This window comes from Podarcis filfolensis, assembly GCF_964270895.1.
Source record: "Podarcis filfolensis genome assembly, chromosome: 10".
NCBI lineage: Eukaryota > Metazoa > Chordata > Lepidosauria > Squamata > Lacertidae > Podarcis > Podarcis filfolensis.
This window is the reverse complement of record NC_139612.1, coordinates 1,317,275-1,342,854: the sequence shown is the minus strand read 5'-3', so window position 1 is coordinate 1,342,854 and position 25,580 is coordinate 1,317,275. Positions and strand designations below refer to the sequence as shown.

The 25,580-nt window shown below is 43.6% G+C and overlaps 3 protein-coding genes across 17 annotated transcripts in view; 1 reads left to right on the top strand and 2 right to left on the bottom strand.

The window, feature by feature from the left end:
• CDC123 (cell division cycle 123) overlaps positions 1–4,112 on the bottom strand; it is a 49,846-nt gene extending 45,734 nt beyond the window's left edge. For 4 of the 9 annotated variants that reach the window (XR_014539409.1, XM_083575333.1, XM_083575339.1 and 1 more), the window contains exons 1-2: positions 1,725–4,112; positions 1,066–1,186 (exon numbers count right to left, since the gene is read on the bottom strand). Coding sequence is in view for 8 of the 9 variants with exons in the window: in XM_083575333.1 (XP_083431459.1) it covers positions 1,066–1,139 (74 nt within the window). In the remaining variant the exon portion in view is untranslated. Of the gene's footprint in view, positions 1–1,065; positions 1,187–1,309; positions 1,571–1,662 lie in introns of those variants that run through there. The other 5 variants (XM_083575336.1, XM_083575335.1, XM_083575332.1 and 2 more) reach the window with 5 other exon arrangements.
• The window catches only part of DHTKD1 (dehydrogenase E1 and transketolase domain containing 1), a 118,608-nt gene that overhangs the window by 39,345 nt on the left and 53,683 nt on the right, over positions 1–25,580 (bottom strand). The window lies entirely within an intron of this gene.
• NUDT5 (nudix hydrolase 5) lies at positions 5,416–25,519 on the top strand. 6 transcript variants are annotated; one of them, XM_083575373.1, is made up of 10 exons: positions 5,416–5,566; positions 11,611–11,718; positions 13,219–13,357; positions 15,139–15,206; positions 16,037–16,089; positions 16,990–17,097; positions 18,604–18,699; positions 19,741–19,842; positions 22,953–23,006; positions 25,174–25,519. In XM_083575373.1, the coding sequence occupies exons 3-10, from the start codon at positions 13,310–13,312 to the stop codon at positions 25,281–25,283; spliced, it is 639 nt and encodes a 212-aa protein (XP_083431499.1). In that variant the 5' UTR covers positions 5,416–5,566; positions 11,611–11,718; positions 13,219–13,309; the 3' UTR covers positions 25,284–25,519. The 6 variants fall into 6 exon arrangements, 4 of the variants coding, with proteins under 4 accessions (XP_083431499.1, XP_083431497.1, XP_083431496.1 ...); XM_083575371.1 differs by lacking the exon at positions 13,219–13,357 and having other exon boundaries at positions 5,421–5,566; XM_083575370.1 differs by lacking the exon at positions 13,219–13,357 and having other exon boundaries at positions 5,429–5,566; positions 11,532–11,718.

Sequence of the window (25,580 nt, the reverse complement as noted above, 5' to 3'; positions counted from 1 at the left end):
GCAAGACGAACGCCTCGCAAGACGAAAAACCCGCTAGACGAAAGGGTTTTTCCGTTTTGGAGGCGCTTCGCAAAACGAATTTCCCTATGGGCTTCCTTCGCAAGACGAAAGCCCATAGGGAAATCTCCAGGACAGCGGGGAAGCGCAGCGCGTCTTCCCCACTGTCCTCGGACCTCCTCCGAAGGCTGGCGGTGGGGCGGAGAGACCTCCTCCCGCCGCCAGCCTTCGGAAGGCTGCTCCGAAGGCTGGCGGTGGGGCGGAGAGACCTTCTCCCCGCGCCAGCCTTCGGATGGCTGTCCTGAAGACTTGCGGTGAGAGGAGGGCTTTCCTCCCCACCGCCAACATTCAGAATGCTGTTCTGAATGTTGGCCACCGCCAACCCTCCTCCCACCGCAAGCCCCGGGAACAGAGGAGAAGCGCTGCGCGCCTTCCCCTCTCTTCCCGGACCTGTCCTGAAGGCTTGCGGTGGGGAGAAAAGCCCTTCTCCACACCGCCAGCCTGGCAAGCGGTCTCCATAGGAACGCATTAATTGATTTTCAATGCATTCCTATGGGAAACCGTGCTTCGCAAGACGAAAAACTCGCAAGAAGAAAAAACTTGCGGAACGAATTAATTTCGTCTTGCGAGGCACCACTGTATTTGTTGTCCCAGTGAACAGCTTTTACTTTCTGCAATACATTTGCATGGACAAACAACATGATATGGGCGATCACAAGCTAAGGCCAGCAATTTCCACAGTCACTAATGAGTGGCAGTCCACCCACCCACCCCCTTTCAAATCTGTACTGTGAATGTGGAATGAGCAAATATTCATAGGAAATGCATTAACAGAAAACAAAACAAAACAACCCTAATTAACAGGTCCTTATTTGTGTGGGAGCCTTGGGGTGGGGCCATCACTTCTACCTATGTGGAGGCTGACATTAAAAAATGCATATTGTGTTCTAAATATTGGTCACAGATATCTTGATTTGAATGACTAGACAGAGGATGGGGAAGTTGAATACCCTTTCTTCATTCCTAGGCAATTCAAGAAAGCCCTTGCCTCAAGGGATTCTCGCTCACCTGCGGATGGTCTGACTCTTGAAATGAGGGTACCAGCATGAGAATTGACAGTTCAGCACTTGCTCCTTCTTCATCCCTTTGCCTGGACACTCCTTTGTTGAGGGCAAGGCTGGTTTGAGATCTAAAAGAAAGGAAAGAAGGTACCATAATTCCCAAAGCTTCAGCAAAGCACCCTCACAAAGCCAAGAAATTATCCTCTCGCCATCTGCACGTCCTCCTCCACCCAATTTAAAAAGTTAATCACCATTTTCATAATGAGAGCTATTGAAAGCGTTATTTGTTTAATTCTGCTTGGCGGCCAAATGCCAGTGATAAAACACAGCCCTGCCCTCGGGCCTGGAGTCTAAAAGGCATAACAAGAAAGGAAAACGAACTGCGAGGAAGGAGAAATGAAATCCGAGAAACTAATTCTTAGTGGCATAATTCTTCCAGTGAACAGCTGGAGCAGAACTACTACCAGGCGCGAAGCAGCGGAGAGCGACCCGCCCCTCGAGGGCCAATGAGGGCGACCCGAAGCGCGCTTCCTCAGGGGCACTGACGTCATTAGCATCTTTAAATATTTATAAACAGATGAAACACGAAGCGCTATGTCACTACTCATTTATTGGTAGTTTCTACCGTTCCGATCGCTTTGCCTCCTTTCTGGTAGCCGAACCCACCTGCCGCCGGGCTTCCTCCTTAAGCCCCTCCGCTTTTCTCATCTGCGGCCCCTTCCGCCTCCTCCAGAGCCTCGCTCCATCTTCCTGACCTCCGGACAGGCTGACAAGCCAATCAACAGGCGGGGCGGGACTCCAAGCCTTACTCCGATTGGGCCACTGCCATACAAGCGTCTCGGTGGCTCAATGAAAGGCAGCTTGGCTGGCGCCGCCCGCCCGCTTGCCTTCAGCCTAGGAGGCCAGGCAGGCGAGAGAGAGAACCAATCGTCACAAAGCTGGTCATCAAAGCCGACTCTGGTTGGACCAGCTCTTTGGCAAATATTATCGCTGATCCAATCAATGTCAGGTATTGGAAGTGGCGGGCGGAGGAGGCGGGAAGGAACTGCGTTCCCGGGTTACTAATAGAGATATACAGAGTGTAGATTCGCGATAGTTCTTACTTTCAGTCTGGAAAGGAAAGAGCTGCATTTAGAAAGCAGCAGAGACATTCAGAATTGAAGCGGGCGGCGGCTCTTCGACCCTCGGGCAGCTGCAGGATCCCCGGGGCAGCGCCACTGCCGGGAGCCTGGCTGCTCCTCCTGCGAAGAGCCTCCCCAATCCTGCCCCTTGGGGAAGAGGAGCCACGGCTGGTCTCCTCCCACCCTTGCCAAGGACGGGGCTCCGCACCTGCCTGGTGTGATTCAGAGTCGACCTTTGATTCCCACTTCACCCATTGAGTAAGGTTATAATATAATAATAAAAAAATAATTTATTACTTATAGCCTGCCCATCTGGCCAGGCCTCCCCAGCCACTCTGAGCAGCTCCTAACAGAATATTAAAAACACACGAAAACATCAGACATTAAAAACTTCCCTAAACAGGGCTGCCTTCAAATGTCTTCTAAAAGTCTGATAGTTCGTTATTTCCTTGACATCTGATGGGAGAGTTCCACAGGGTGGGCACCACCACTGAGAAGGTCCTCTGGCTGGTTCCCTGTAACCTCACTTCTCGCAGGGAGGGATCCGCCAGAAGGTCCTCGGAGCTGGACCTCAGTGTCTGGGCTGGACGATGTGGGTGGAGACGCTCCTTCAGGTATACAGGGCCAAGGCTGTTTAGGGCTTTAAAGGTCAGCGCCAACACTTTGGCTTCATATAGGTGTTAAAAAGCATGGGGTAGAGGATGGAACCCTGAGGCACCCCACAAGTGAGAGCCCAGGGGTCTGAAGACTCATCCCCCAGCACCACTATGTGGACACAGCCCAGGAGGAAGGAACTGAACCACTGTGTAACAGTGCTCCCAGCTTCTCTATACAGTCCAGAAGGATGTCATGGTTGATGGTATCAAAGGCTGCTGAGAGATCCAGCAGAACTAGGAAACAGCTTTCACCCTTGTCCCTAGCCCTCTGGAGATCATAGCCCAGCGCGACCAAGGCAGTTTCAGTCCCATGATGAGGCCTGAATCCTGATTGGAAGGGATCCAAATGGTCCGCATCCTCCAGGCATGCCTGGAGTTGTTCAGCAACCACCTGCTCAATCACCTTGCCCAAGAATGGAAGATTTAAGACTGGGTGATAGTTCAAATTATTTTTTTTTTAAAAAAGCGGTTTAATAACCACCTCTTTCAGCAGGTCTGGGAAGGCTCCCTCACAGAGGGAAGCATTCACCACCCCACGGATACCATCACCCAGCCCTTCCAGGCTCTCTTTTATAAGCCAGGATGGGCAAGGATCAAGGAGACAGGTGGTTGGTTTTACTTGTCCAAGGAGCCTGTCCATGTCCTTGGAGGTAACAGATTGAAATTGACCCTTGACTAGACAGGACTCTAGACATGGCCCTGCTCCCATGGTGGAGTCTACCTCTTTCTGAATCCAACCGACTTTATCTGAAAAAAAAAACTGCAAAATTGTTGCAGGAGATCTTGGGGTCCTTACCAGGCCCCAGTGGCAAAGCTGGTTCCATTAAATTGCGAGCCACCTGAAAGAGTCTCCTGCTGCTGTTTTCTGCAGATGCAATAGAGGCGGTGAAGAAGGTCCTCTTTGCTGTTGCTATCACCACTTGGTAGGCTTGACGTTGAGCTCAAACCTGTGTCCGGTCCAATTCAGAATGAGTTTTCCACCACCAGTGCTCTAGCCGTCTCAGCAATTGTTTCATCACCCTCAGCTCTGGGGAAAACCACAGGGCTGTCTGGGCTCCATGCAATCAGAGAGGGCGCCAGACAGTCGATAACCCTGGTTAATTCCACATTCCAGCAGGCCACCAGGGAATCGGCTGAAAAGCCATCAACATGATGGTTGATTTGACCCTTCACCCCCCCCCCCCCATTGTTCTTGATGTAGATCTTCACTCCATTCTTCTTCCCTGGTGGGGGAAGACACCATTTTGTGGTTCACCTCAGGTGCTAAAATATCCTTAGCCAGCTGTGGATGTGAGGCAGGTACAGACCCAGTTGTAAGATTTAGGACAGACTAAAGGAAGCACTTTTCCCCCACGGCACATAGTCATCTAGTATTATGAATTAGAAGACATCCTAAATTCTGGATCAAGCTAGTTATCAGGATTTAATTAAGGCGTTGAGTGTTAAAGCTATGCTAGACCCATATGTGAATTTGAGCTGTGTATTGTACACTTCTAACCCTCAAGAATCAGCTTGTGTCAAAAGCTATTTAAGCCAAGATTTGTCTCCTGCGTGAGCCAGTAGCCTCTGGGTATTGATCAACAGCAAATCTCATTTGCAAATGAGTGGGCCCCCTCTCTCCCTCAACTGATAGTTTAAAAGACAAGTGTTATAGGTTAGGGCTTTTAAGGATTGGAGTTAGGAGTTATGCATGGAGATACTGCAATGGCCTGAATATACCTTGCACCCCCAAATAAGCTGCACCTTTAAAATTCATGGGAAAAAATACAATACCCAGATATAAGCTGCTCCCTTGGCCAGCGCTGACTTTTTTTGGGGTGCCCTAATCACCCTGATGCTCAAACCAACCAGTGGGTTGGGGGTGGCACTGGCACTCGGTATCCCGCTCCCCAAGCCGGCACCAACGCTCGGTTCCGAGTGCACAGTGTGCCCTGGATGAGGGATGGGGGCGGCTGGCACCGGCGCCCGGCACCCTGCTCCCCAGGCAAGCGCTGGTGTTGGAGCCCTGCAACAGCCTCCCCAATGCTGCCGCAATGAAGGGGGGCGGCCATTGCTGGAAACCCCAGGAGAGGAGAGGCGCTCTTGTGCTCTTGCCCTGCTTCCCCACAAGAGGCATCTGCTTGGCTGCTGTCCGAACAGGATCCTGGGCTAGGTGGGCAACTGGCCGGATCCAGCAGGGCTCTTCTTATGTTCGGGTTGGAAAGTGGAGCCGCTCCAGCGGGGAGCTCACTGCTGCAGTCACGGAGAAGCCTTGCGCGCTTACCGACACAGACGCAGGGTGTTAAATGGGCTTGTTTGTTTTTTAAAAAACTGAACAAAAAGTTTTCCAAGCGCTACGCAAGACCCGAATGAGGAAGAGCACGAAGTGGGGGAAGGACGGGTTGACCAGGCAGTCAAAGCCGAACTGAAATCCTGCGCTTCCCATGGTTAACTGTAGAGGGAGCCCTCTTCCACAGTGAACCCGAAGCTGCTTCACCGAGTGCGCGTCTCCCGGTTACATCTCGGGGCCCTCCGAGCACAAGACCAAAGAGCAGCGCCGGAGGCTCCGAGTGCGCCTGCGTAGCCTTTACCCTCCTTTGGACTCCTGCCTCGCGGCGCCGTAGAAGCGCGGAGCTCATTGGTGGAGCCGCCAGGCGCGCCCGGCCGACGTGCTGCTCCCCCGGCGCCGCGCGCCAGCCAGTCAGAAGCGCGGGATTGGAGGAGGCGCTTCCCCCGCCCGGCGGGCTCTGAGGTGAGAGCGAGGAGAGCTCGAGGCGCGCGCCAGGCCGGCTCTTTTTCCCTCTCGCTTGGCGGGGGTGGGGGTGGGCTAGATGACCCTCGAGGCCTCCTTCCCGCCCTACGGTTCTGCCACACGGACTGCAGAGCTGAATCGCCCCCCCCCCAGTTTTGAGCGCCAGGCGGGAGCCCCTCGCTGCTCCTCAGGAGGAAACAGCACAGTCTGCGGGGGCGATTAGGCTCCCCGTTGAAAAACGGAAGCGCTGGCGGGCCAGCCGGGTCCCCTCGGGCCCGCGAGCCTCCTTCCCGGGCCTTTGGCCAGGATCCCCTCCAGGCGGGTCTCTCGCTGTTCCCTTTCTGCGGTCTCCTCCTGAGGCATCGGCAGCCCCGAAGGCGCCGGGAGAGAGCGGGTCTGGCCTCGCCCCCGGGGGTCGCCGAGGGGCCGCCAGCCCCGCTGATCAGCTCTGAGCGAGCGCTGCCTGTGGGTCTGGATGCGTCCCCGTGTTCACCCCCCAGGAGGACTGACTAGGCCTCCTTTGGAATGGGCACCACAGGAGGGATGACTCGCTTCCCCGGAAAATAAATGCTGCAAATGCCCCCAGTGGCTTGCGGGGCAACTTCGAGCTATTTGCACATCTGGTTGGCACCCATCTGTCTCGAGAGACATTGGAAGAGTGCACCATCGGGGCAAAGTCAAACTGCTGAAGAGTTAACCGTGCCCGCTGTGGCTGTAGAGACCAATACGGAAGAGACGTGCTTTGTTGCAGCTGTGGCAGATGAAGGCATTCACTTGTGCTGCTGCAGATGCACCACAACGTTTTCCCCCTCTGCACTCATAGGAATTACCTGCCTACAAGACCATCAAATAAATGCAATTTTTGACAAACATAAAAAAAGAACGGATTTGAAAACAAAATTTCAGCACTAGAGAAGGAACTGTTACATTATAAGAATACATTATAAAAAATGTATAAGTTAATTCTAGTTTGGAATCTTAAGGACGGAGAAATAAAAAAGTAATGATAAAGTGGGCACAAGATTTAGGACACCCCATAGAATTACAAAAATGGGAAGAGTTGTGGAAAAGAAACCTAAAATTTACAGCATGTTACTTAATCAAAGAAAACTTTATGAAAATGCAGTTTAGATGCTATTTAACCCCTACAAAATTGGCTAAAATAAATAAAAGTTACAATAATGTTGGAGATGCAAATCTCATGAAGGAACTTTTCCCCATGTGTGGTGGATGTGCCCAGAATTTTAAAAATTCTGGGACACGGTCTATGAGGAGATGAACAAAATATTAAAATTTACATTTAAGAAAAATCCAGATGCATTCCTACTAGGTATTCTTATATGACATTCCAAATGAAAGAAGAAGAACATTTCTCTATGCAGCAACTGCAGCAAGAGTACTACAGTAATGGCAAAGTATTGGAAGAGCGAGCACATTCCATCTAGAGAGGAATGGCAATTAAAACTGCGAGTATTTGGAACTTGTAAAATGACGGAATCAATAAGTCATCAGAAAATGTTAAAAAAGGGTGGGAATGCTTCAACAATTATTTATCAAAACAAGGCGCCATATCTAAGATTTGGTTGTGTATGGAATAACTCCGTAAACCCCCCTGTAATTTCTGTAACAATAGGCATATATTGTTTCCTCATACCAAGATGAGGAGGAAACATTAAACACAGGAAAGATTTTAGTAAGAAAAAATGAACCGTTTTGAGGTGGATGGAAGTCTATAACAAGTAAATACATAAAGAGATTCAATGCATATGAAAGTTATTTATGAGAAATACTAATACGGGATTGAATCGTATTAAATAGTATTTAATACAATATTAATATTATTAATATTAATAGTATTTAACACAAAAGATACGTTGTGTTATTTTTGTGGGTATGTGTGGGTGTTCTTGTGTTTTGTTTTAATTTTTTTAAGAAAATGTGGGCTCTTGTCATTGTTTTAGTGTCTTTTTCTTTTTTGTTTCCTTTTTTCTTTTCTTGAATATATGTAGAAATGGAAGGGTATTTTTTGGATATTATTTGATTTTGTTATTTGATTCATGTAGAAGTTATCAATTGTATGTGTTTGTTATTTATGTATTATTTGTATATTTTGAAATAAATTTATATTATGTGGGGGATTAAAAAAGCATAACTAAGATTGCAGCTTTATATATATTTTATAACAAATTTTTATTAATTTTTCAGTTTATACATCTCAAAATAAACATTTTACATAATACCATGTAACAATTGACTTCCCTCCTTCCCATTTCATAGTTCATTTTACTTATCTATCATTCCTGCATATTTTACTATAGCCAATCTAGTCGTTTCTCCATTTTACATCCTTCAGATATTTACCATACTGTTGACTTTATCTAAATGCTACCAGCATTTTAAATTGTACACTATTATTTTCTAAATATTCAGCAAAAATGTTCCACTCTGGAGCAAATTCTTCTTGCTCTCTTATCTATAGGTTACTGCTGCTGCATCCGCAAATTCTATCATCTTAAGTTGACAATCTTCCTTACTAGGGATCTTTCTCACTTTCCATTTTGGGGCTAGCAAAATTCGAGCCGCCATGGTTGCGTACATAAATATTTTTTTTCTGACAACTGGGAACTTCAGACTGAAGTATTCCCAACAAAAAGACCTCAGTTTTTTTTCGGGAAATGTTGTTTTAAACATTTTTTTTAACTCATTGTAGATAATTTCCCAATAGCCTTTAGCCTTTTTACATGTCCACCACATGTGAAAAAATGTTCCTTTTGTTTCTCTGAATTTCCAACACAGATCTGATCCAACTTTGTACATATTGACCAACCTAAGGTGAAGGTAAAGGGGCCCCTGACCATTAGGTCCAGTCGTGACCAACTCTGGGGTTGCAGTGCTCATCTCACTTTATTGGCCGGGAGAGCCAGTGTACAGCTTCTGGGTCATGTGGCCAGCATGACTAAGCTGCTTCTGGCAAACCAGAGCAGCGCATGGAAACACTGTTTACCTTCCCGCCGGAGCGGTACCTATTTATCTACTTGCACTTTGATGTGCTTTCGAACTGCTAGGTTGGCAACCTACTCAGGGTTAAATACTATCTATGCATCATTTTCATATACCGTAATTCTCTTTCGAAGCATAACATGCAGTACATTTCAAATCACTTCCAGATTTCTCCCAGAGGTTTAGGTCTATGTTATGCCCTATATCAGGGGTCAGCAACCTTTTTCAGCCATGGGCCGGTCCACCGTCCCTCGAACCATTTGGTGGGCCGGAATATTTTTTTTTGGGGGGGGGGAATGAACGAATTCCTATACGCCACAAATAACCCAGAGATGCATTTTAAGTAAAAGCACACATTCTACTCATGTAAAAATATGCTGATTCCTGGACCGTCCACAGGACGGATTTAGAAGGCCATTGGGCCTTCGGGCCTTAGGTTGCCTACTCCTGCCCTATATCCATTGCTCAGTGTGTCATTGAAGCTTTGACTAACTTGTCTTTCATTTCCCATTCTAATAATAAGTTATACATTTTTGACAATAATTTATCCTTATTCCATAATCATTCTCTTTCAGACTCTGAGCTTTGATCTGGAAACCCTCTGTTGTAAACAAAAATTGCCCTTTTCCCTTATGGGGTGTCCAAGAGCCCGTATAGAGTCCTTACGTAGGTTCCCTATTGGTAGGAGAAAATAACAGGCCAACCAGAGAATATTGAGAAGCAAAGCAGCTAGTAAGCTTGATCTTTATTGATCTGTTGCAACAGGGTGCTCCCCTCACCGCAGGAAAGGAGGAGGAACCCAGAACAATGGCGCACAAGCCCTTATTTGAAATTGCCACCCTGTAGATCAAGACCACCCCCAGAAACATCTTACACACATCACAGAAGGGGTGTAACCTAAGACCACCCCTCAGCTACATCATACCTACATCACAGAAAAGGCGGTCTAAAACAGAAATTTGAATGTTGTTTTCCTCCTGTCATTGTTTATCTCCTGTCTGGCAGGTTACTTGATTGGATTGCCTGGAGAGCCTGGCCAGTCTTTTGTAATGATAAATACTTAGTTCCTGGGCCATGTCACAGGCTCACACCCTATTCATATCTTAAATGTGTCCTTAAAACAGGATTTGTGAGGAAAGAGACAATGGGGAGGTTTCCCACTTTGACCTTGCAGAGAAATCATTTGCTCAGTTTGGGAATCAAAATGGTTTCAGGTCGGTCTTCCTGTGTTGATCTATGTACGTGCTTGGTTGGTACACTTATGAACATTACCATATATCTAAGACCTCAACATTCCTATCACACCCATTTTTTAAAAAAATCTAATTTAAACATATCATATATTTGATGATACTATAACCAATCCTTAATTTGGCTCCTTACTTCTTCCATTGGTTTCAATCAAGGTTCACTCCCTGTAAATTCCAACAGATCTCTATGTAGCCCATTGTCTGTTTATGTTAATTCCCTTAATTGTGATTGCTTCAGTGGGGGAATACTGTTATTGCAGCTTTAATACCTGTTTAATAACTGCATTCAGAATTTCCCTGATGCTTTGGGGCTGTAAAAATATGCAGGAATTCACTTTGTTTGTTCTAGGTCATTACACTGTAGGCTACAGTACAAAGGGGCACTCTGTGTCTTGCATTTTAAAGTTGCAACTAATTTTGTATCTTGCATTTTAAAGTTGCAACTAATTTTGTGAGGGGCTTCTAAAATTTCAGTACTGTATAAAGCAACCCCACTTGTTTTCAGAGAGGTTTCACTCATATTAATTTAATTCTTTACTTTCTTTTATCTTTGTCTCACAATTTTTCATAAAATTCACTTAATTTTGGTGCTTAAATTGATACTCCAGTACCAGTTGGCATATATTATTATGGTTGTTGCAATCAGAAATCATATTTAAAAATTATGCCATGGTGCAATACTATGTTCTCATGCTTGAATCTCTTCAGCTATGTTGGTTGTTTATATTCTTTCAAATACTGTATATGATACTTTTGACAGTATCAAAGTCATCTTGCTACCGTAATTTGTACCCATTAATCATCATAATATAAGTAACAAAGTAGTCAGGTACTTCAAAAGTATAGAATTAATCCTCAGTGATGGGTGGGGCAATCTGTAAATAACAGCTTTGCATTGCCCAGGTAGGTTTTTAAAATACCAGTTTTTCCAATGCTAGATTATAAATTTATTAAACTCTCTTAATATCCTCTCTTTGGTAATGTGAACAATTTAATTTTATTTGTTGCTGCTTTAGTTTTTTTGCTTTAATTTGCTATACTAGTTTATATGCTTTATATTATTATTATTATTATTATTATTAACCTTTTTGTTTCTCATTACACTGTGATCTGCCCTGGCAGCATCAGGCTGCATGCACATCATACGTTTAAAGCACATGACTGCTTCCAAATAATCATGGGGACTGTAATTTACCCCTGACAGAGCTATGATTCCCAACACACACTTAATAAACTATAGTGCCCAGGATTCTTTGGGGACAAGTAATGTGCTTTAAATGTATGGTATGCACACAACCTTAATTTATGTCAAATTAGATAAATTAGGTAAATCATAGGACATTTCGTATTGGAAGAGAGAGCTACAATTAAAAGAATCTTAAATTTAAACAATTAATTGGTTAAATCTGCATAGTTATATTAAATTTAGAATATATGTCCTGCTACTTTAGGGAGCACATTTTAAAACAAGCAATTAAAAGGTTTTTAAAGTATTACTCAGTTGCTAGAATAAATATTGCAATCCTCATTTTTAATCTTAATTGTGACCTGGATTGTCTTCTCATCTGGTTTGGATACTGAGGCAACATCCTGTTGATCTTATGTTCCATTGAGATGAAGGCAGATTCTTTCACCAATGAATAACCAGTCTCTAGTTAGCCAGTATGTTACTTGTCTGATCTGGAGTCTACATTTTGTGTTTATATTTGCTGCAGGGTTGACTTGTTAATTTAGAATGAAAAGAATGAATGGTCTGACTTGATCCTGAGGGCAAATATTGACTCTGGTTTGTAGTTAGGTGGACTTTGTGCTTGAGGTGACAGACCAACATCACTGAAAATGGAAAAGGAAGCATCTGCTGAAGCTCGGAAAACCACCCAAGAATCTATAGTTAAAGAAGAGGTATGCAATGTTTGCTTGCTTTTTGGCATGTTATTTTGAAGTAACTTAGTTATTGTGATCAAATACTGGGCTTAGTATTGCATAATATTGTATAATACTGTGATAATGGGAAAGCAGCACCTCTATATGACTTAGCAAGACCATTTCCTATCATCCAGAGATCTTGCAATTCCAACCTTTTGTCAGGATAGCTGTTTTGCTTTGGGAGGTTATTCTGTGCTAGGTACCAAAAGTTTGGAAGCTGTTATGAGATGAGTTAGAAATAAAAAAAGCATATGCATCAAAGTCCTTATAGTGTATGTCTGCACTGCAGTTATAAACATAACCACATTCAATCAATCAATTCATATTTTTAATTTTCTTTTATACTTATATTCCGTTATTCACCAAATGGTTCAAGGGTGGGTTACAAGCATAGGGAACAAGTTGTACTGAACACAGCCCAGCTTGCTTTTGAGCAAACATGCATCACACTGTCCCATTGAAATTAATGGCAATCTAATGCTCTTCAACATGACCTTAATTGCTCTGAAGACGTTTGTGTTATATTAAGTGAGTTGTGCGTTGGTAATCAAATTTCTGTTGATTCTCAAGAATCAAGAGCAGGGTTCATGGAGTTCCTCACGTAACATCCACCTGACTTCTTGATGTGTCTAGTAAGATGGGACTGCCTCAGTGTGCAGAAATCCCGTGTCCATTAGAGGGACTTGTTAATAATCTGTAATATTTTTCATGCTTAGCTTCCTCTTAATTGATCTTCTTGACCTCTTGCTTGCCTGGTGCATTTTTGCCACTTCAGTCCTGCTACATTTGATGGCCCACGTAATGTCCAGTTTACCTACCTCTTTCCGCCTATCAATCACATGCCCGTGGGTTGCTGTGAGTAGTTGGGGTAATGATTTAAGTTTGTGTCACAACAGTGTAGGGGGTCACAATAAATCTCTCTCTAGTCCTTCATATCTTTTGTGTAACGTTGTGTAACATTTCAAACAATTGCTCAGTCATTACAGGTCTGGTGTGAGTGTGTCAAGTGTGACCATGGCAGAAGAGGAATTTTATGTTTTTTCTCCCACTTAGTGATTAAGTTGTTGTTATTTACTACATTCTAGGCAACAGTTCTCTGGAGAGTCCACAGATCTAAACCATTTTAAAATAAACTTAATTTCCACAAAACCTGATTTCTGAGTTCAGCATAGCCTCCTGTTACTTATGAAATCAGCTCAATAGCTCTTTTCTCATGGTGTTGCTTATATGCCTTTCATTTGTACCTCTGAATGTACCTATAACCACAGTTATTGATACTTAACCATACAGTCATAGGTATGTTTACCTGGAATTTAGTCCTAGTACATTCAGTGGGACTTACTCCCAGGTAAGTGTGCATAGGATTGTAGCCCTGAGCTCCTACTTACTTGCCTTTTCCTGTTGCCTCTCTTTTAGATTCCTGCTGTTCCTTGTTATTGTTGTCTTCTTTTCTCTTTTTTTCCTTCCTAACTGCAGTGTCCCATTCTAAAGTCATGAAGGATTGCTGTGGCTCAATGGCTTCCTTCCATTCCACACCTGCTCTGTCAATAGATAAAGCATTAGTGTGATGTCCTTGGGGTCCTACAATAAAGCCCTGGCTTCTATGGGTCACTGGGTAAGCCAAAGTAACTAGGTGTCTAGTAACTCAGGTTCACACTCACCATAAAATTATCCAAAATACACTTCTGTCAACACCCACTGGAGTGCAGAACAGTAGGACTTTCCTAAGTATGTTCATCTGTGCAGATAAAAGCAAGAACATGAGGTGGAATTCAACCAGACCACAATTCATCAAGTATTTGAACCAACTATTGTATTTATCTAGAAAAGTCATTCGGTGGAAGGGGTAGCCAACTTGATGGCCACCTGATATTGTTGGACTACAACTCCTATCAGCCCTACCCAGCATGGCCAGTGTTGAGGGGTGATGGGAACTGTAGTTCAGCATCTACAGGCCATCATGTTGGTGAACTCTACAATAAATAGGAAATAATGTTTCTGCCTAATGCACCGACCCAACATATCAGACTCCCTGCTCCACTATCAGCCTTTGTTCCGGGTCCTTTTCACCTGACTCCTCCAACTGTCATTCTTAACTAACACTCCTTATTTGCCACTCACCTTGATTCTACCCACCATTCTGTCTCACTCTTCACTTCTCTTCTCCCACACATTCTTCTAATAGGACTAGTACTAAAATTCTTCTCTCCAACAAGAATGTAAGAACCACCTTGCTGGATCAGACTGAAATCCAGCTCATCCAGCACTGTTTGCCAACAACTAGAGATAACAAGTGAAAGCTCACAAAGGTGGTGGCCATTTGTTCATTGAGTGTGGTGTGCAATAAGCAAAAAACAAAATTAAAATAATTTGGGCATCTTGAAGGGACTGCTGCTGTTTAGGTCACACAGATCTGGTGTTTCAGTCTCATCACAGTGTGAATTAAGAGCAGAGTACTCTTGAATATGGTTTCATACCATTCCGCCTTTGTTGGGCAACCTTTGCTTTGAAAGAAAATGCAAGTCCATTTCAGCATTTCATAGTGTAGTGGTGGGTGACCTGTGGCCCTCCAGATGTTGTTGGAATCCAACTACCATCAGCCTCAGCTAGCACAGCCAGTGGCCAGGAATGGTGGGTGCTGTAATGCAGCAGAATCTGCAAGGTCAGAGGTTTCCTATCCCTGCCATAGTAAGCAATTCTGTATTTGGTTCACTTGAGGATTTTTCCCTTGCCTTTGATTGAAATTCTACTCTCTGTAGAGAATGACCATGTTGTAAAAAGAACAGTGTCAAATTATTCCATATATTGTTGATTCAGGCCGTTTTTAAAAATGCCTTCAATAGTTAATGTTCGTAAAGATTGCTTCCTGTTCAGGGCATATGATCCTTTTCCAAGAGCACATGAGAAAATTATAGAGGGCTCCCTTTACTTTGAACTTGCACACATCTCTGTGTTCACAGCAAATAGTTCTTCATTTAATGTAATGCAAATACTTTGGTAATGCCTACCATTTTGGAAATGGCAAAACAGCAAAACTATTGTCTTCCTTCATCTATGAGTAAAATCCTGCCATTACTGAATTGAAAGAGAATGCTGATGATGACTTCAGTTTTCCATATTAGCTGTAACCGCAGTGGAGGCAGTTTTCATAGTTGTTCCAAATCATCATCATTGTGGTGAAAATAAAGGGGTCATAGTAGATAGATAGGTCAATAAAGATGGTCAACCCAGTTTGCAGCAGTTTTGGAAAAGCTTGAATCCTGCTTGCTAATTTTCCATGGGCATCTGATTGGCCACTGTGAGAACAGGCTGCTAGACTTAGATGGGCCATTAGCCGGACCCAGCAGGCTTTTCTTAAGTTTTTAAAATGTTTTAAGTGATTTTTTCCCCCTCAAGACGATTGCAGAAAGAAAATGGGTGAAGCTTGAGCAGACAACTTACATTGACCCTGAAGGTCAAACAAGGTAATCATTTTTACCTATTAGCTGTTTTCTAAACCATGGGGTTTTAAATAGTGTTCTAAGGTAAAGGGACCCCTGACTATTAGTGAAAAGTAAAAGTAATCTACTTGAGAATCTTGTCTTTCATTAAAAAGAAAGAAGAAAGTTTCTCATCTATTTGCATAAGTTTTCCTGAAAGTCTTTAGCAATGCCTAATGTATATTGGAAGTTCCTAGCCGAGAGTTGGGAGGGCCCCTTGGTGAGACAAGGATTAAGATCTACTTTTGAGAGAGGGATTTGTCTTTTCTTTGCTCTTTTTATTTTTATTTAGATTTGCTTTTTATTGTATGATGACAAAGTTTCATTAAAAATTATGGGGCGGGGGGAGGGAGAGAATGTAAGAGCCGAGGTTGCTCAATATTTCTAGTGCTCAGAGGTCAGGACTTATGATCTGGAGCTTCTTCCTGTGACTAGTGAAAGCAGAATGAACTATGCAACACTGGGAAGAAATGCTGCATCGACTGGGCAAAAAAGAGGTCACATTTGTTTGCATAATTTATTCCAGCTGCAGAATTCTGCATTTGTTAGAGTCACTTGGTGCATACCTTTGATTATTATTTTTTAACATTTTAACATTTTTTTAAGCATATACTCAGCCTTGATTATGCTTTGAGAGATTTTTGTCATGAAGGAAAAAATTTCTCTGTGACATCAGCAAGAACTCCGTTCTTGAAGTGCCTTAGGATGTAGAGTGAGGTATTATAACAGTAATAATGATTAACATCTCATTTTGGGAACCAACATGTTTACATTGACATCTATCTTCTTCCCATCTCCTCCTTTCTATTTAATAGAGTATGGGAATCTGTGAAGCGTACTACCAGAAAAGAGGGGGTTTCTGCTGATGGTGAGCAAGTCTTTACATTGACAAACACAAAACACCTGTTACTTCACTGGCTGCTGAGAGTCTCCCAATGTTAGATAAGCTGGGGACATACATGAGAGAACACCAATATATATGGGAATATTGATTGTTGAGATTATTGGTCCTTCACCAAATTTCAGGCAAGTATTTTATCGTCGTTGAAATTTATAATAATTATAATGATGGTTTCCATTTTCATTCAGTAGCTAGTGGTTCATAATAGTGGCTGTATGTGTGAACAGGCCCCCAGGCATGCCCTCAAAGCTAAGTGACCTGCCAGTCTTCCCTTCCCCACCTTTTATCATCAGAGCGTGGAAAGGAAGATGCAAAACAGTGTGGTCTAGTACCCGCTTGGATACTTGTGGATAGTAGGCCACAGCAGCACTGTTAAGATGGTTTGAAAAAGGAGCCATATGAATTTTCTAAACTAATGTTTGTTTCCAGTTGTGTTCTGGAGAATCCTGGTGTTCATTAAAAGCTTCTTCGGGGCTATAATCAGGAATGGCAGACTGGCTTCTCTGATGGACAGCTTGCCACCTATTCCAGTCTTCCCCTATGATTGGCAGCTGCAGTGGAGTATTGGATGGTTATCTTCTCCATTCCTCTATGTGGATGGTATGACCCAACAGGTCAAACCAAGCACCTTATGTGAACTGAGGATATGCCCTAAATCATCTTCCAGAATCCTCTGCAACATTCAGGGCTTCCAAGTAGATACTGAAATTGTTCCCTCAAGGGAGAAAGTGTGAAAACCATTACTCTGAAACTGGTAACATGGACACAACCATCAAGTACACTGCATGAGATACCTTGAGTGAGTTACTGATCTTTGTGTGTTTCAGTGCAGCCATGTTTTTGCAAGTTCCTTCTCTGTATTGGCAGGTGTTGCTGTTATTCCAGTGTTGCAAAGAACTCTTCACTATGACTGTGTTGTCCTAGTGAAGCAATTTAGGCCTCCCATGGGAAACTACTGCTTGGAATTCCCTGCAGGTAGGTGGTTCACCTCAGCTTCCTTGTTAATTTTAAGGTAAGGCTCTTGCCATTGTGAGAGAGGCACTAGCTGTTTCTTGGGATGCTTATATGTTTGGAAATAGGCCACAAGTCCTGTGTTGCAAACGCCTTAGGATAAATTCTTTCAGTGGTATTGCACCCTGGACATATCTGCACATTACTGTTTCTGATTTTATCAGAATTAATGCCTTGTAACTAGGAATGGAGGAGAACTTTATTTGGTGTGCCCTTTTAAGTGAGCAGGCCTATTTTACACCTTCCTGACTAAGACATAGATTAGAACACAATTATCCTTTTGATCTTGCACTTCTCTGAACTTTGCAATACATTTTTTTTTGTTGGGGGGAAATCAATGTGTAAAAATGTGTATTTTAGGATAAAGTGCATTCAGAAAGGCATTCATTGAGGAAAAATACATTTAAATATGTTCTTATGTACAAGTTTTTTTAAAAAAAGAAAATCAGAGATGAATGTGGAAAGTGGATAGAAGACACTTACAAATGAACCCATGTCAAATTGATAGGGACAGAAATGGGCTGTGCATGTAACAAGAGCCAGACTAGGAAGTAATTGCTTAAAACAGTTGAGAGCAGCAAGGAATGTTGAGAGGGAAGGTCAGCTTTCACTTGCCTCCCCTTCACACTTCTTTTTGGCAAACAGGCCAAGTATTGTGTAAGATACATGCATTTGTCCTACAGATCTAGTCTGGTATGGAGCCTCAGGATTCTAAACATGCCCCCGTCGTCTGTACTCTTCACAACTTGTGTGCCCCATCCTGTGAAGAATCTTGCTGGTATCATTATGAGGAGATTGGCTTTTTAATGCATATGTATAATGCATTTAGGGACGCGGGTGGCGCTGTGGGCTAAACCACAGAGCCTAGGACTTGCTGATCTGAAGGTCGGCGGTTTGAATCCCCGCGACGGTGTGAGCTCCCGTTGCTCAGTCCCTGCTCCTGCCCACCTAGCAGTTCGAAAGCACATCAAAGTGCAAGTAGATAAATAGGTACCGCTCTGGCGGGAAGGTAAATGGCATTTCCCTGCGCTGCTCTGGTTTGCCAGAAGCGGCTTAGTCATGCTGGCCACATGACCCGGAAGCTGTACGCTGGCTCCCTCAGCCAATAAAGCGAGATGAGCGCCGCAATCCCAGAGTCGGTCACGACTGGACCTAATGGTCAGGGGTCCCTTTACCTTTACCTATAATGCATTTTAATAATTAGAGTAGTGATAGGGAGAACCTGTGGGCCTCTAGATGTTGTATGCAAGCTCTCATCATCCCTGATTGTCAGTCACTTTGGCTGGGGCATATGGGAGTTGTAACAAAATTTTGGGGGTGCCAGATTCCCCATCCATGAATTAGAGCATTTATCTTGCCACTAAGTCTTGTGCTTTCTTCCTAGCCATGCCAATGTCGTCACCCCACCCCCCCAAAAAAAGTCCATTTACCATTGCTGATCTTAGTTACAATTCAACCTTTACATCACAGGTCTAATTGATAGCAATGAAACCCCAGAAACTGCTGCTTTACGTGAGCTGGAGGAAGAAACAGGATACAAAGGGGAGATCCTTGAATGCTCTCCAGGTAACTTCTGTATTTTGTCTTGACTGTTTGGATGGAAAATGTTGATGCATGTCCTTTTATGGAGCACTTTGGAATGCTCAAAGGGCTTGCAGTTGGAAATATCAAACATAACTGCCATACCATAAATGCTGTCTAATTATTTTCTAATAAATGCATGCTGGAACATTTCACCAGTGCAAAGAGGCATGCCCTAGCAAACTCTGGGCATACCTATGAAGGTGCTGGTGTAACTGGTCAGAACACTTGCAACATTTGGGGCTTTTCAGCTGAGAAAAAGGGAGAAGGGAGGGACATGAGGAACATTATGTGGGGAAAGTGGATAGGGAGAAAGTTTATTCCTCCCTCCTCTCATACCAGAGCCCAGGATCATTCAATAAAGCTAAGTGGTTAGAAGCTCAGGACAGATGAAATGAAGTACTTTCCCCAAACTGAGCCCATCTAGGAGAAGGAAAACTGATCCTAAACCTCTGCTGCCTTGCAGGATATTTTGGGGAGAAGGAAGGGCTAAGGTGTAAATCCTACACAAATTTGGAGCAGAGTCCCTAAGATGGTTGGATGGTGCCTTGTCTGCCTCCTCCTGGCAACTCCTGCAGCCAAGCTGGTGCCAAATGTATTGCTCCGCTTTCCTTTGAACCACATCAGTGAGGCTGAGATGGGAGTCTTGTTATCTGGGCAGCCCAGGGCCTCCAGACATACTACCCAGGCTTGCTCCCCAGAGAGGTCACTTGAGTGCTGCTAATGTAGCGGTTTGCCTACCCCCAGAGGCACACACATTGTCTCTCAAGACAGATGGATCCAACAACTGGTTGTTGTAAAATGCTTGGCTATCTAGTTTCTGAATTCCACGTATTTCTCTGGCTTGCTGGAACTAGAGGATCTGAGTGTATGCACAGTGGTCCCTAGTCTTCGGTGGCACATTAGAGTTGTTTATCTAGTTCTTAATTAGGAGCAAATTCTGTGATATTCCTTCTGTGTCTTTGAGAACAAATGTGTATTTATTAGAATGTCAGACGAATAACTGAAGAATGATGCTTTCTGTAGCTTTGTGCTTGGATCCTGGATTGACTAACTGTGCATCACACATTGCAACAGTCACCATTAATGGAGATATTCCTGCCAATCTGAAGCCCAAACAAAAACCAGGTGAGTCCACCACTTGATATAATCTTATCTTATTCTTGTATCAAAACATTTTCAGTGCCCTATTTGAAACACGCTGTATTTCTACACATATATTCAAAGTGAAATTTCTGTTCATGTTGCTGTCTTTCTGCAAGGAGCCAAACATAAATCCTCAATATAAGAGTTGTCAATGTTATACCTAATAGCCAGAAAGCAGGAGTCATTGTGTGCTTTACGGGAAATACTGTAGTAGCATTTACGGGAAATACTGTAGTAGGACTGTCCTATTTACAGGATGCAAGTGAGGCTTGCACAGTGTGACTACTGCTCCACTTTAAAGGCATATATAGTATGATTAACACATTTTAAAAAAGGATCTCCAGGCTCTGCAGACTGAAGTTGTGCCCTTCAGAGTTCCTCCACTGCTTGGCACAAATACAGTGGTACCTCGGGTTAAGAACTTAATTCGTTCTGGAGGTCCGTTCTTAACCTGAAACTGTTCTTAACCTGAGGTACCACTTTAGCTAATGGGGCCTCCCGCTGCCGCCGCGTCACCACCACGCGATTTCTGTTCTCATTCTGAAGCAAAGTTCTTAACCCGAGGTACTATTTCAGGGATAGCAGAGTCTGTAACCTGAAGCGTCTGTAACCCGAGGTACCACTGTACAGAAATACAGATAAGATAAGAAACAAAGTAGCATGGTAGCTCTTCAACTGTCTGGGAGCTGCATAAGCCTAAATTCAAGAAGGTGCAATAGATATTAAGAGTCTGCCTCCCCCTTAGTCTCACCCCCCCCTTTTAGCTGCATGGGAAGAAGGGTTCAGTATGTGGGGATCCAGGGCAGGGGACTTCCTTGGCCTGAGGGAAGCAGCTACAGTTTATCTGGTAGGAAGCTGTGGAGATTGAAGAGAGGAGCCTTCGGGGACAGTGGTGGAGGCATCTTGGGTGTTCTGAGCCAGGGGAATGTTAATATAAGTAAATGTGGTGGCAGGCATTGTGGCAAGGCTGTTTAGGAAGAGGCGAAACTGAAGGGTTGAGCTGTGTGGGGTTGCTAGAGACAGAAAAGTGTCCAAGTGTCCTGGAGCATTTAGAGAGACAATTCAGATAAGTGGATTTAGGCTTAAGAAGTAGAGCAGCACTGGAGCTACACCAAGAAGCCTTGCTCATGATGTCATGCATGCTGAGTACCACTTCCCACCCTCCATGTGTGCAGCACAAACATCTGCACGTAGGGAGCCTTTGCACATGTTTGCACTGTATATGCAGGCGCCAGGGACTGTACCGTGCAACAGCAGGACTACTGGATCCAACCCTGATCCTGTGCTGCTCCATTCAGGAGCATTAGCAGCTATATAGGACTATGTTTCAATAATATTGCGGATAAATTGTTCAGCAAGGAAGTCTGATATCAGAGTGAAAAACAGAAGTATCTAGAGTCACAAACCTTAATTCCCATTGTGTTTATGCTTTGTTTTGTATATGCAGAGGAAGGAGGTACGTTGTCTGCTTAAGTTCACTATGGCTGGCATCACAGATAAGTATGCTAGATACTTCTGAATATTCCAGTGTAGTTTTGGCTCAATAAAGCCCTTTTGTCTTTTAAGTTCAATAGCTATTTCTTTCTGGGTCACCCTAACTTTTTTCAGTAACACATTGAGTAGTATAGAATTTTAAAAATGTAGACTTCACTGGGGTATTAAAAGAAGTTAATCCCATTTAGCATGATCTGCAGGAAAGGGATCCAAAATCAATTTCCTTAAAAAGAAAAGTTGGGAACAATGGGTTGGATCCAAAAAACTGAGTGGAAAGAAAGCAAGACACTAGCACTGTTCTCCAAATGGGTTGACACAGCCTGAGTAGTCGACCCAAACTTTTGCACCGCTGCTCTTCTTGTCTGTGATGTCACACTGAGCTTTGGAGACACCTAGGAGAGTTGATGGGATTGTACAGACAAGCCCTTGCCTCTTTCTCACTCTGCGGTGGCAGGGGAGGACATGGCTTTGACGTTACACAAAGCTCAGTGTATAGATCTTTGGCTTTGTAGAGTATGGAGGAATCTCCCAGACTTTACACTGCCTTAGGAAAGGCTTGAAAAGCACCGAGATCTTTTCCAGAGAAATTACCCACTGTCTCCTAGTGTGGACGAATAGGTGATCTTGCTATTACCACTTCTGAGGTGACAGATATATTTGCATAATTCCACTTGTGTAAGAGTTCATTACACACTGCTATAAGTTCTCATGCTTCCATTTGTGAAAGTTTTTTGGATTTACCTTCACTTTTATTGCATAACCCTGAAGGTAGAGGTGCAAAATAGCCCTTCTCTTGTTAAGTTGCTTTGAGACTTTTTTATGAAGTGACTAAGAAACAATAATAGTAATAATGATGATGATGATGATGATGTTATTGTTATTCTGTAAGTGGGAGACACATTCCATGAGCAGAAAGACTTTTATTTGGATCCAGTCCCATACTTCATGCAACTAAGTTTTGAACTAGGGAAGAGATGAGGAAACCTGTGACCCTCCAATTATTATTGGACTACAGTGCATACCAGCCCTCATGGCCAATGGTCAGGGATGATGGGAGATGTAGTCTGATAACACCTAGAGGGCCACAGGTCCACCCATCAGAACTAAAGTTTCCATTATTTCTAGGATAGTGTTTTCGCAGGTAAAAATCAACAGACCTCAACTGCAATGTTGTGATCTCATTTTAACCGAGGAGTCAGAAACTGGTGACGCCTGACTAATCTAGTCCTCCAAATCCTAGTTCATGTGTACCATAGAATAACTGCCTTCAATATTGGCAATAGAACACCTCTTTCTGATTCCTGGTGACCCAAACACTTGCCACTGTCTACCTCTGCCCACCATTACTCAACACTAGGGGGAGTAAGCAGTTTTTTGCAGAAACAGCTGGCCTTGGGTGGAGGAGCGAAGTACTGTGAATAGGAGGCATAGTCATGTCAGCATAACGTGAATGGGGCTGGTTGTAGCTCACTGGCTTTCCTTATAAGTTTCAGTATATGTGAAACTCATCTTATTTTCAGCTTTAGACTAAAAGGGAATAGAGTGGAATAGAGTAGAAATTATGCAATGCGTAATTTTCTTTCTTTCCCCTCCCTCAGAATTTGTAGAAGTTGTTACACTACCAAAGAATGATTTATTGCAGAGAATTGAGGGTAAGTACCATCACTGAAGAAAAGATTCATGAAAATTGAAATGGTGGCAGAGTTTGCAAAGTCAGGGCCTTCTAAAAGGATTTTCTGAGAATGAAGCATATTTTTCTTGAATGCCAGGGAAGATTCCCAATAGGAGACCTATTTCACTACCTGACATCAGTCTTCTGAGCAGGGATGCTTAGCTACACCTACATATTACCCTCCAAAATACCACAGCAAACCGTTATTTCATTCATACATCCTTGTGAAGTAGATGGTTGAGGCAGGATTTCATGTCCCTGTGGAACTGCACCTATTAGCTGCATCACTGGCAAGAAGAACAGACCTGCTTGTGAGCATAGCAAAACTGAAGCGGGGAAAGAAGCAAGACGGACAGGAACAAATAAAATACATAAAATATACAATATGGGGGGGGGGTCAAAAGGAGAAGAGTGGAGGAGGTAACTGAAAACCCTGAGAGGTAAAACAAGACTGTGTGTGTGAGTGGTTTAGTCATTGGCCGTATTTTTTAAAAAGAGGCCTGAGTTTAAAAAGGAATTTTAAGCATTAGATCAAGTGTTTTGCAAAGGGCTGCTCTCTCCTGTGTTTCCCTCTGCTGTTTTTCCTCCAAACCACTATAGTTCCTTTAAAAAAGAAACAACCTCAAGGATTTTAGAGCCAAACTGCATCATCAATAGAATGATATGGCTGAACTCTTGAGGCTGGGGGTGGAATGTCTGGCTGCTCTGCCAGCTTTAAAACAAAACAGCAAAGTCTTCCTGCGTCTGGAAGAGGGGTGGGAAACCTTTTGGCTTGAGAGCCACATTTCTTTTTGGGCAACCTCACAAAAGAGGGTGATGAAATGACTGTGAATGTTACCACTGTACTGCAGGCTGGATTCTACACACACACTTCTCTGACCTCCAGCCAGGCAAGCAAGAGTTGGTACTGGAGGTCAAGGATTTTCCAAATTCATGATGGAGGGGATGCATCCCAAAGGCCAGCTAGGGAGGCCTGGAGGTCAGCATTTGATTCTCACTGCAGGCCTGAGATTCCTCATCCCTGATATGGAAAATCAGGGGAAAGGCATGGTGGTTTTTTTAAAATCTAGGGTGCAGTCAGACTTGGTTTTCCTTCTTCTGCAGCATTAAGAGGTACAGCCCAAGAGCTGTATTACGCTGTTCTGCCTTATAACAGTGGGGGGGGGGGAGTGTGCACTCTCCTCTGTATCGCTGTTCTAGTGGTCATCTTACTCAGTTTTATATGACTTTAAGACCAAACATCTTTGTAAAATTTAAGTACACTTGTACCTTGGAAGTCGCTCGGAATTTGTTCCAGAAGTCTGTTCGACTTCCAAAACGTTTGGAAAGCAAAGCACGGCTCCTGCAGCCAATCGGAATCTGCGGAAGCCCCGTCGGACTTTAGGCTTCCAAAAATAGTTTGCAGACCGGGACAGTCACTTCCAGGTTTGTGGCGTTCGGGAGCCAAAATGTTCGAGACTATAGTACGACTATGGTAATATTCTCCTGACAATTTAAGATCACACAATTCAGAGAGAGTTGATTATTTATTGTTGTTGTTGATTGAACTTGGTGAGAACCACCCAGAAAACTTTGTTGATTGGGCAGTTGGTTGGACAGCATGGCCTTGGTTACCAAATCCTGGCTCTGAGTGCAGGGTGGCACACAGTTGTTGTCGTTATGTCCTGAATGCTCCGTGTGTGGTCTGCCAGGGGGTGTGGGAAGCAATGGCCAAGGCTGCTCCACTCACTTTCTGGCAGACCACCCATGAGAAGAGCATATGATTATTTTTGCAGATTTGCTTTTTCGCAACTACCACATTGCAGAAGGTGCACGTAAAACCAAGTTGAACTCAGATACAGTAGTTTCAACAATGTTAAGTGCATACAATGCAAAGTTTTGTGGCCTGAAAGCAGAGTGTAAAAAAATTAGCTCAGTCAGTACAGCCTAAGACGTGATCTCAGGGTCTTGGGTTGAAGCCCCACATGGGGCAGAAGATTCTGGCATTGTAGGAACCCTTGTGGTTCCGTCCAACTCTACGATTCTATTCTTTTATTCTAACAATACTCGTTTCCTCAACATATGTGTGACTTGTGTTCTTTGGAACATTGGGATTAAACCAGTCTTGCTTATACTACTTTAACAAAATATTTATCTATTTTTTCCAGAGCTGGTGTCAGAGGAGCACATGATAGTCGATGCAAAAGTATATGCTTATGCCTTGGCACTGAGGCACGCAACAGATCAGCCATTCCAAGTGCCATTTATGAAATTCTAAGACTGCTTAGTTGTTTGGAAGGATGTTCCTGTATTGAGCTAAGGCAGCATTTCTTTCCTGTGACAGTCAACAAGCTGAATGAAACAGTAAGCTTTTTCTAAAAGAAGAGAGGACAGTTTATAGCAGTCTAACTGGCCTGTTTGTTGAAAAGAAAGAAACAATTTCACTTAATTCAATTTCTGTATCCAATTAACTGGAGATTTCCTGAGAAAAATAAATCTCTTACTGCCTTCTGACAGGGTATTGTTCTTCTTCTATTGTCTTAGAAATTCTGAGCCCTGAAATTGGTGTGAGCAG

Bases quoted from the DNA above. Each gene is read 5' to 3' on its own strand.
- NUDT5 (XM_083575371.1), top strand. From the start codon at position 11,656: ATGGAAAAGGAAGCATCTGCTGAAGCTCGGAAAACCACCCAAGAATCT. The intron at 15,207-16,036 runs GTAATCATTTTT...TCTATTTAATAG, and splicing joins GACCCTGAAGGTCAAACAAG to AGTATGGGAATCTGTGAAGC. The intron at 17,098-18,603 runs GTAGGTGGTTCA...TTTACATCACAG, and splicing joins CTGCTTGGAATTCCCTGCAG to GTCTAATTGATAGCAATGAA.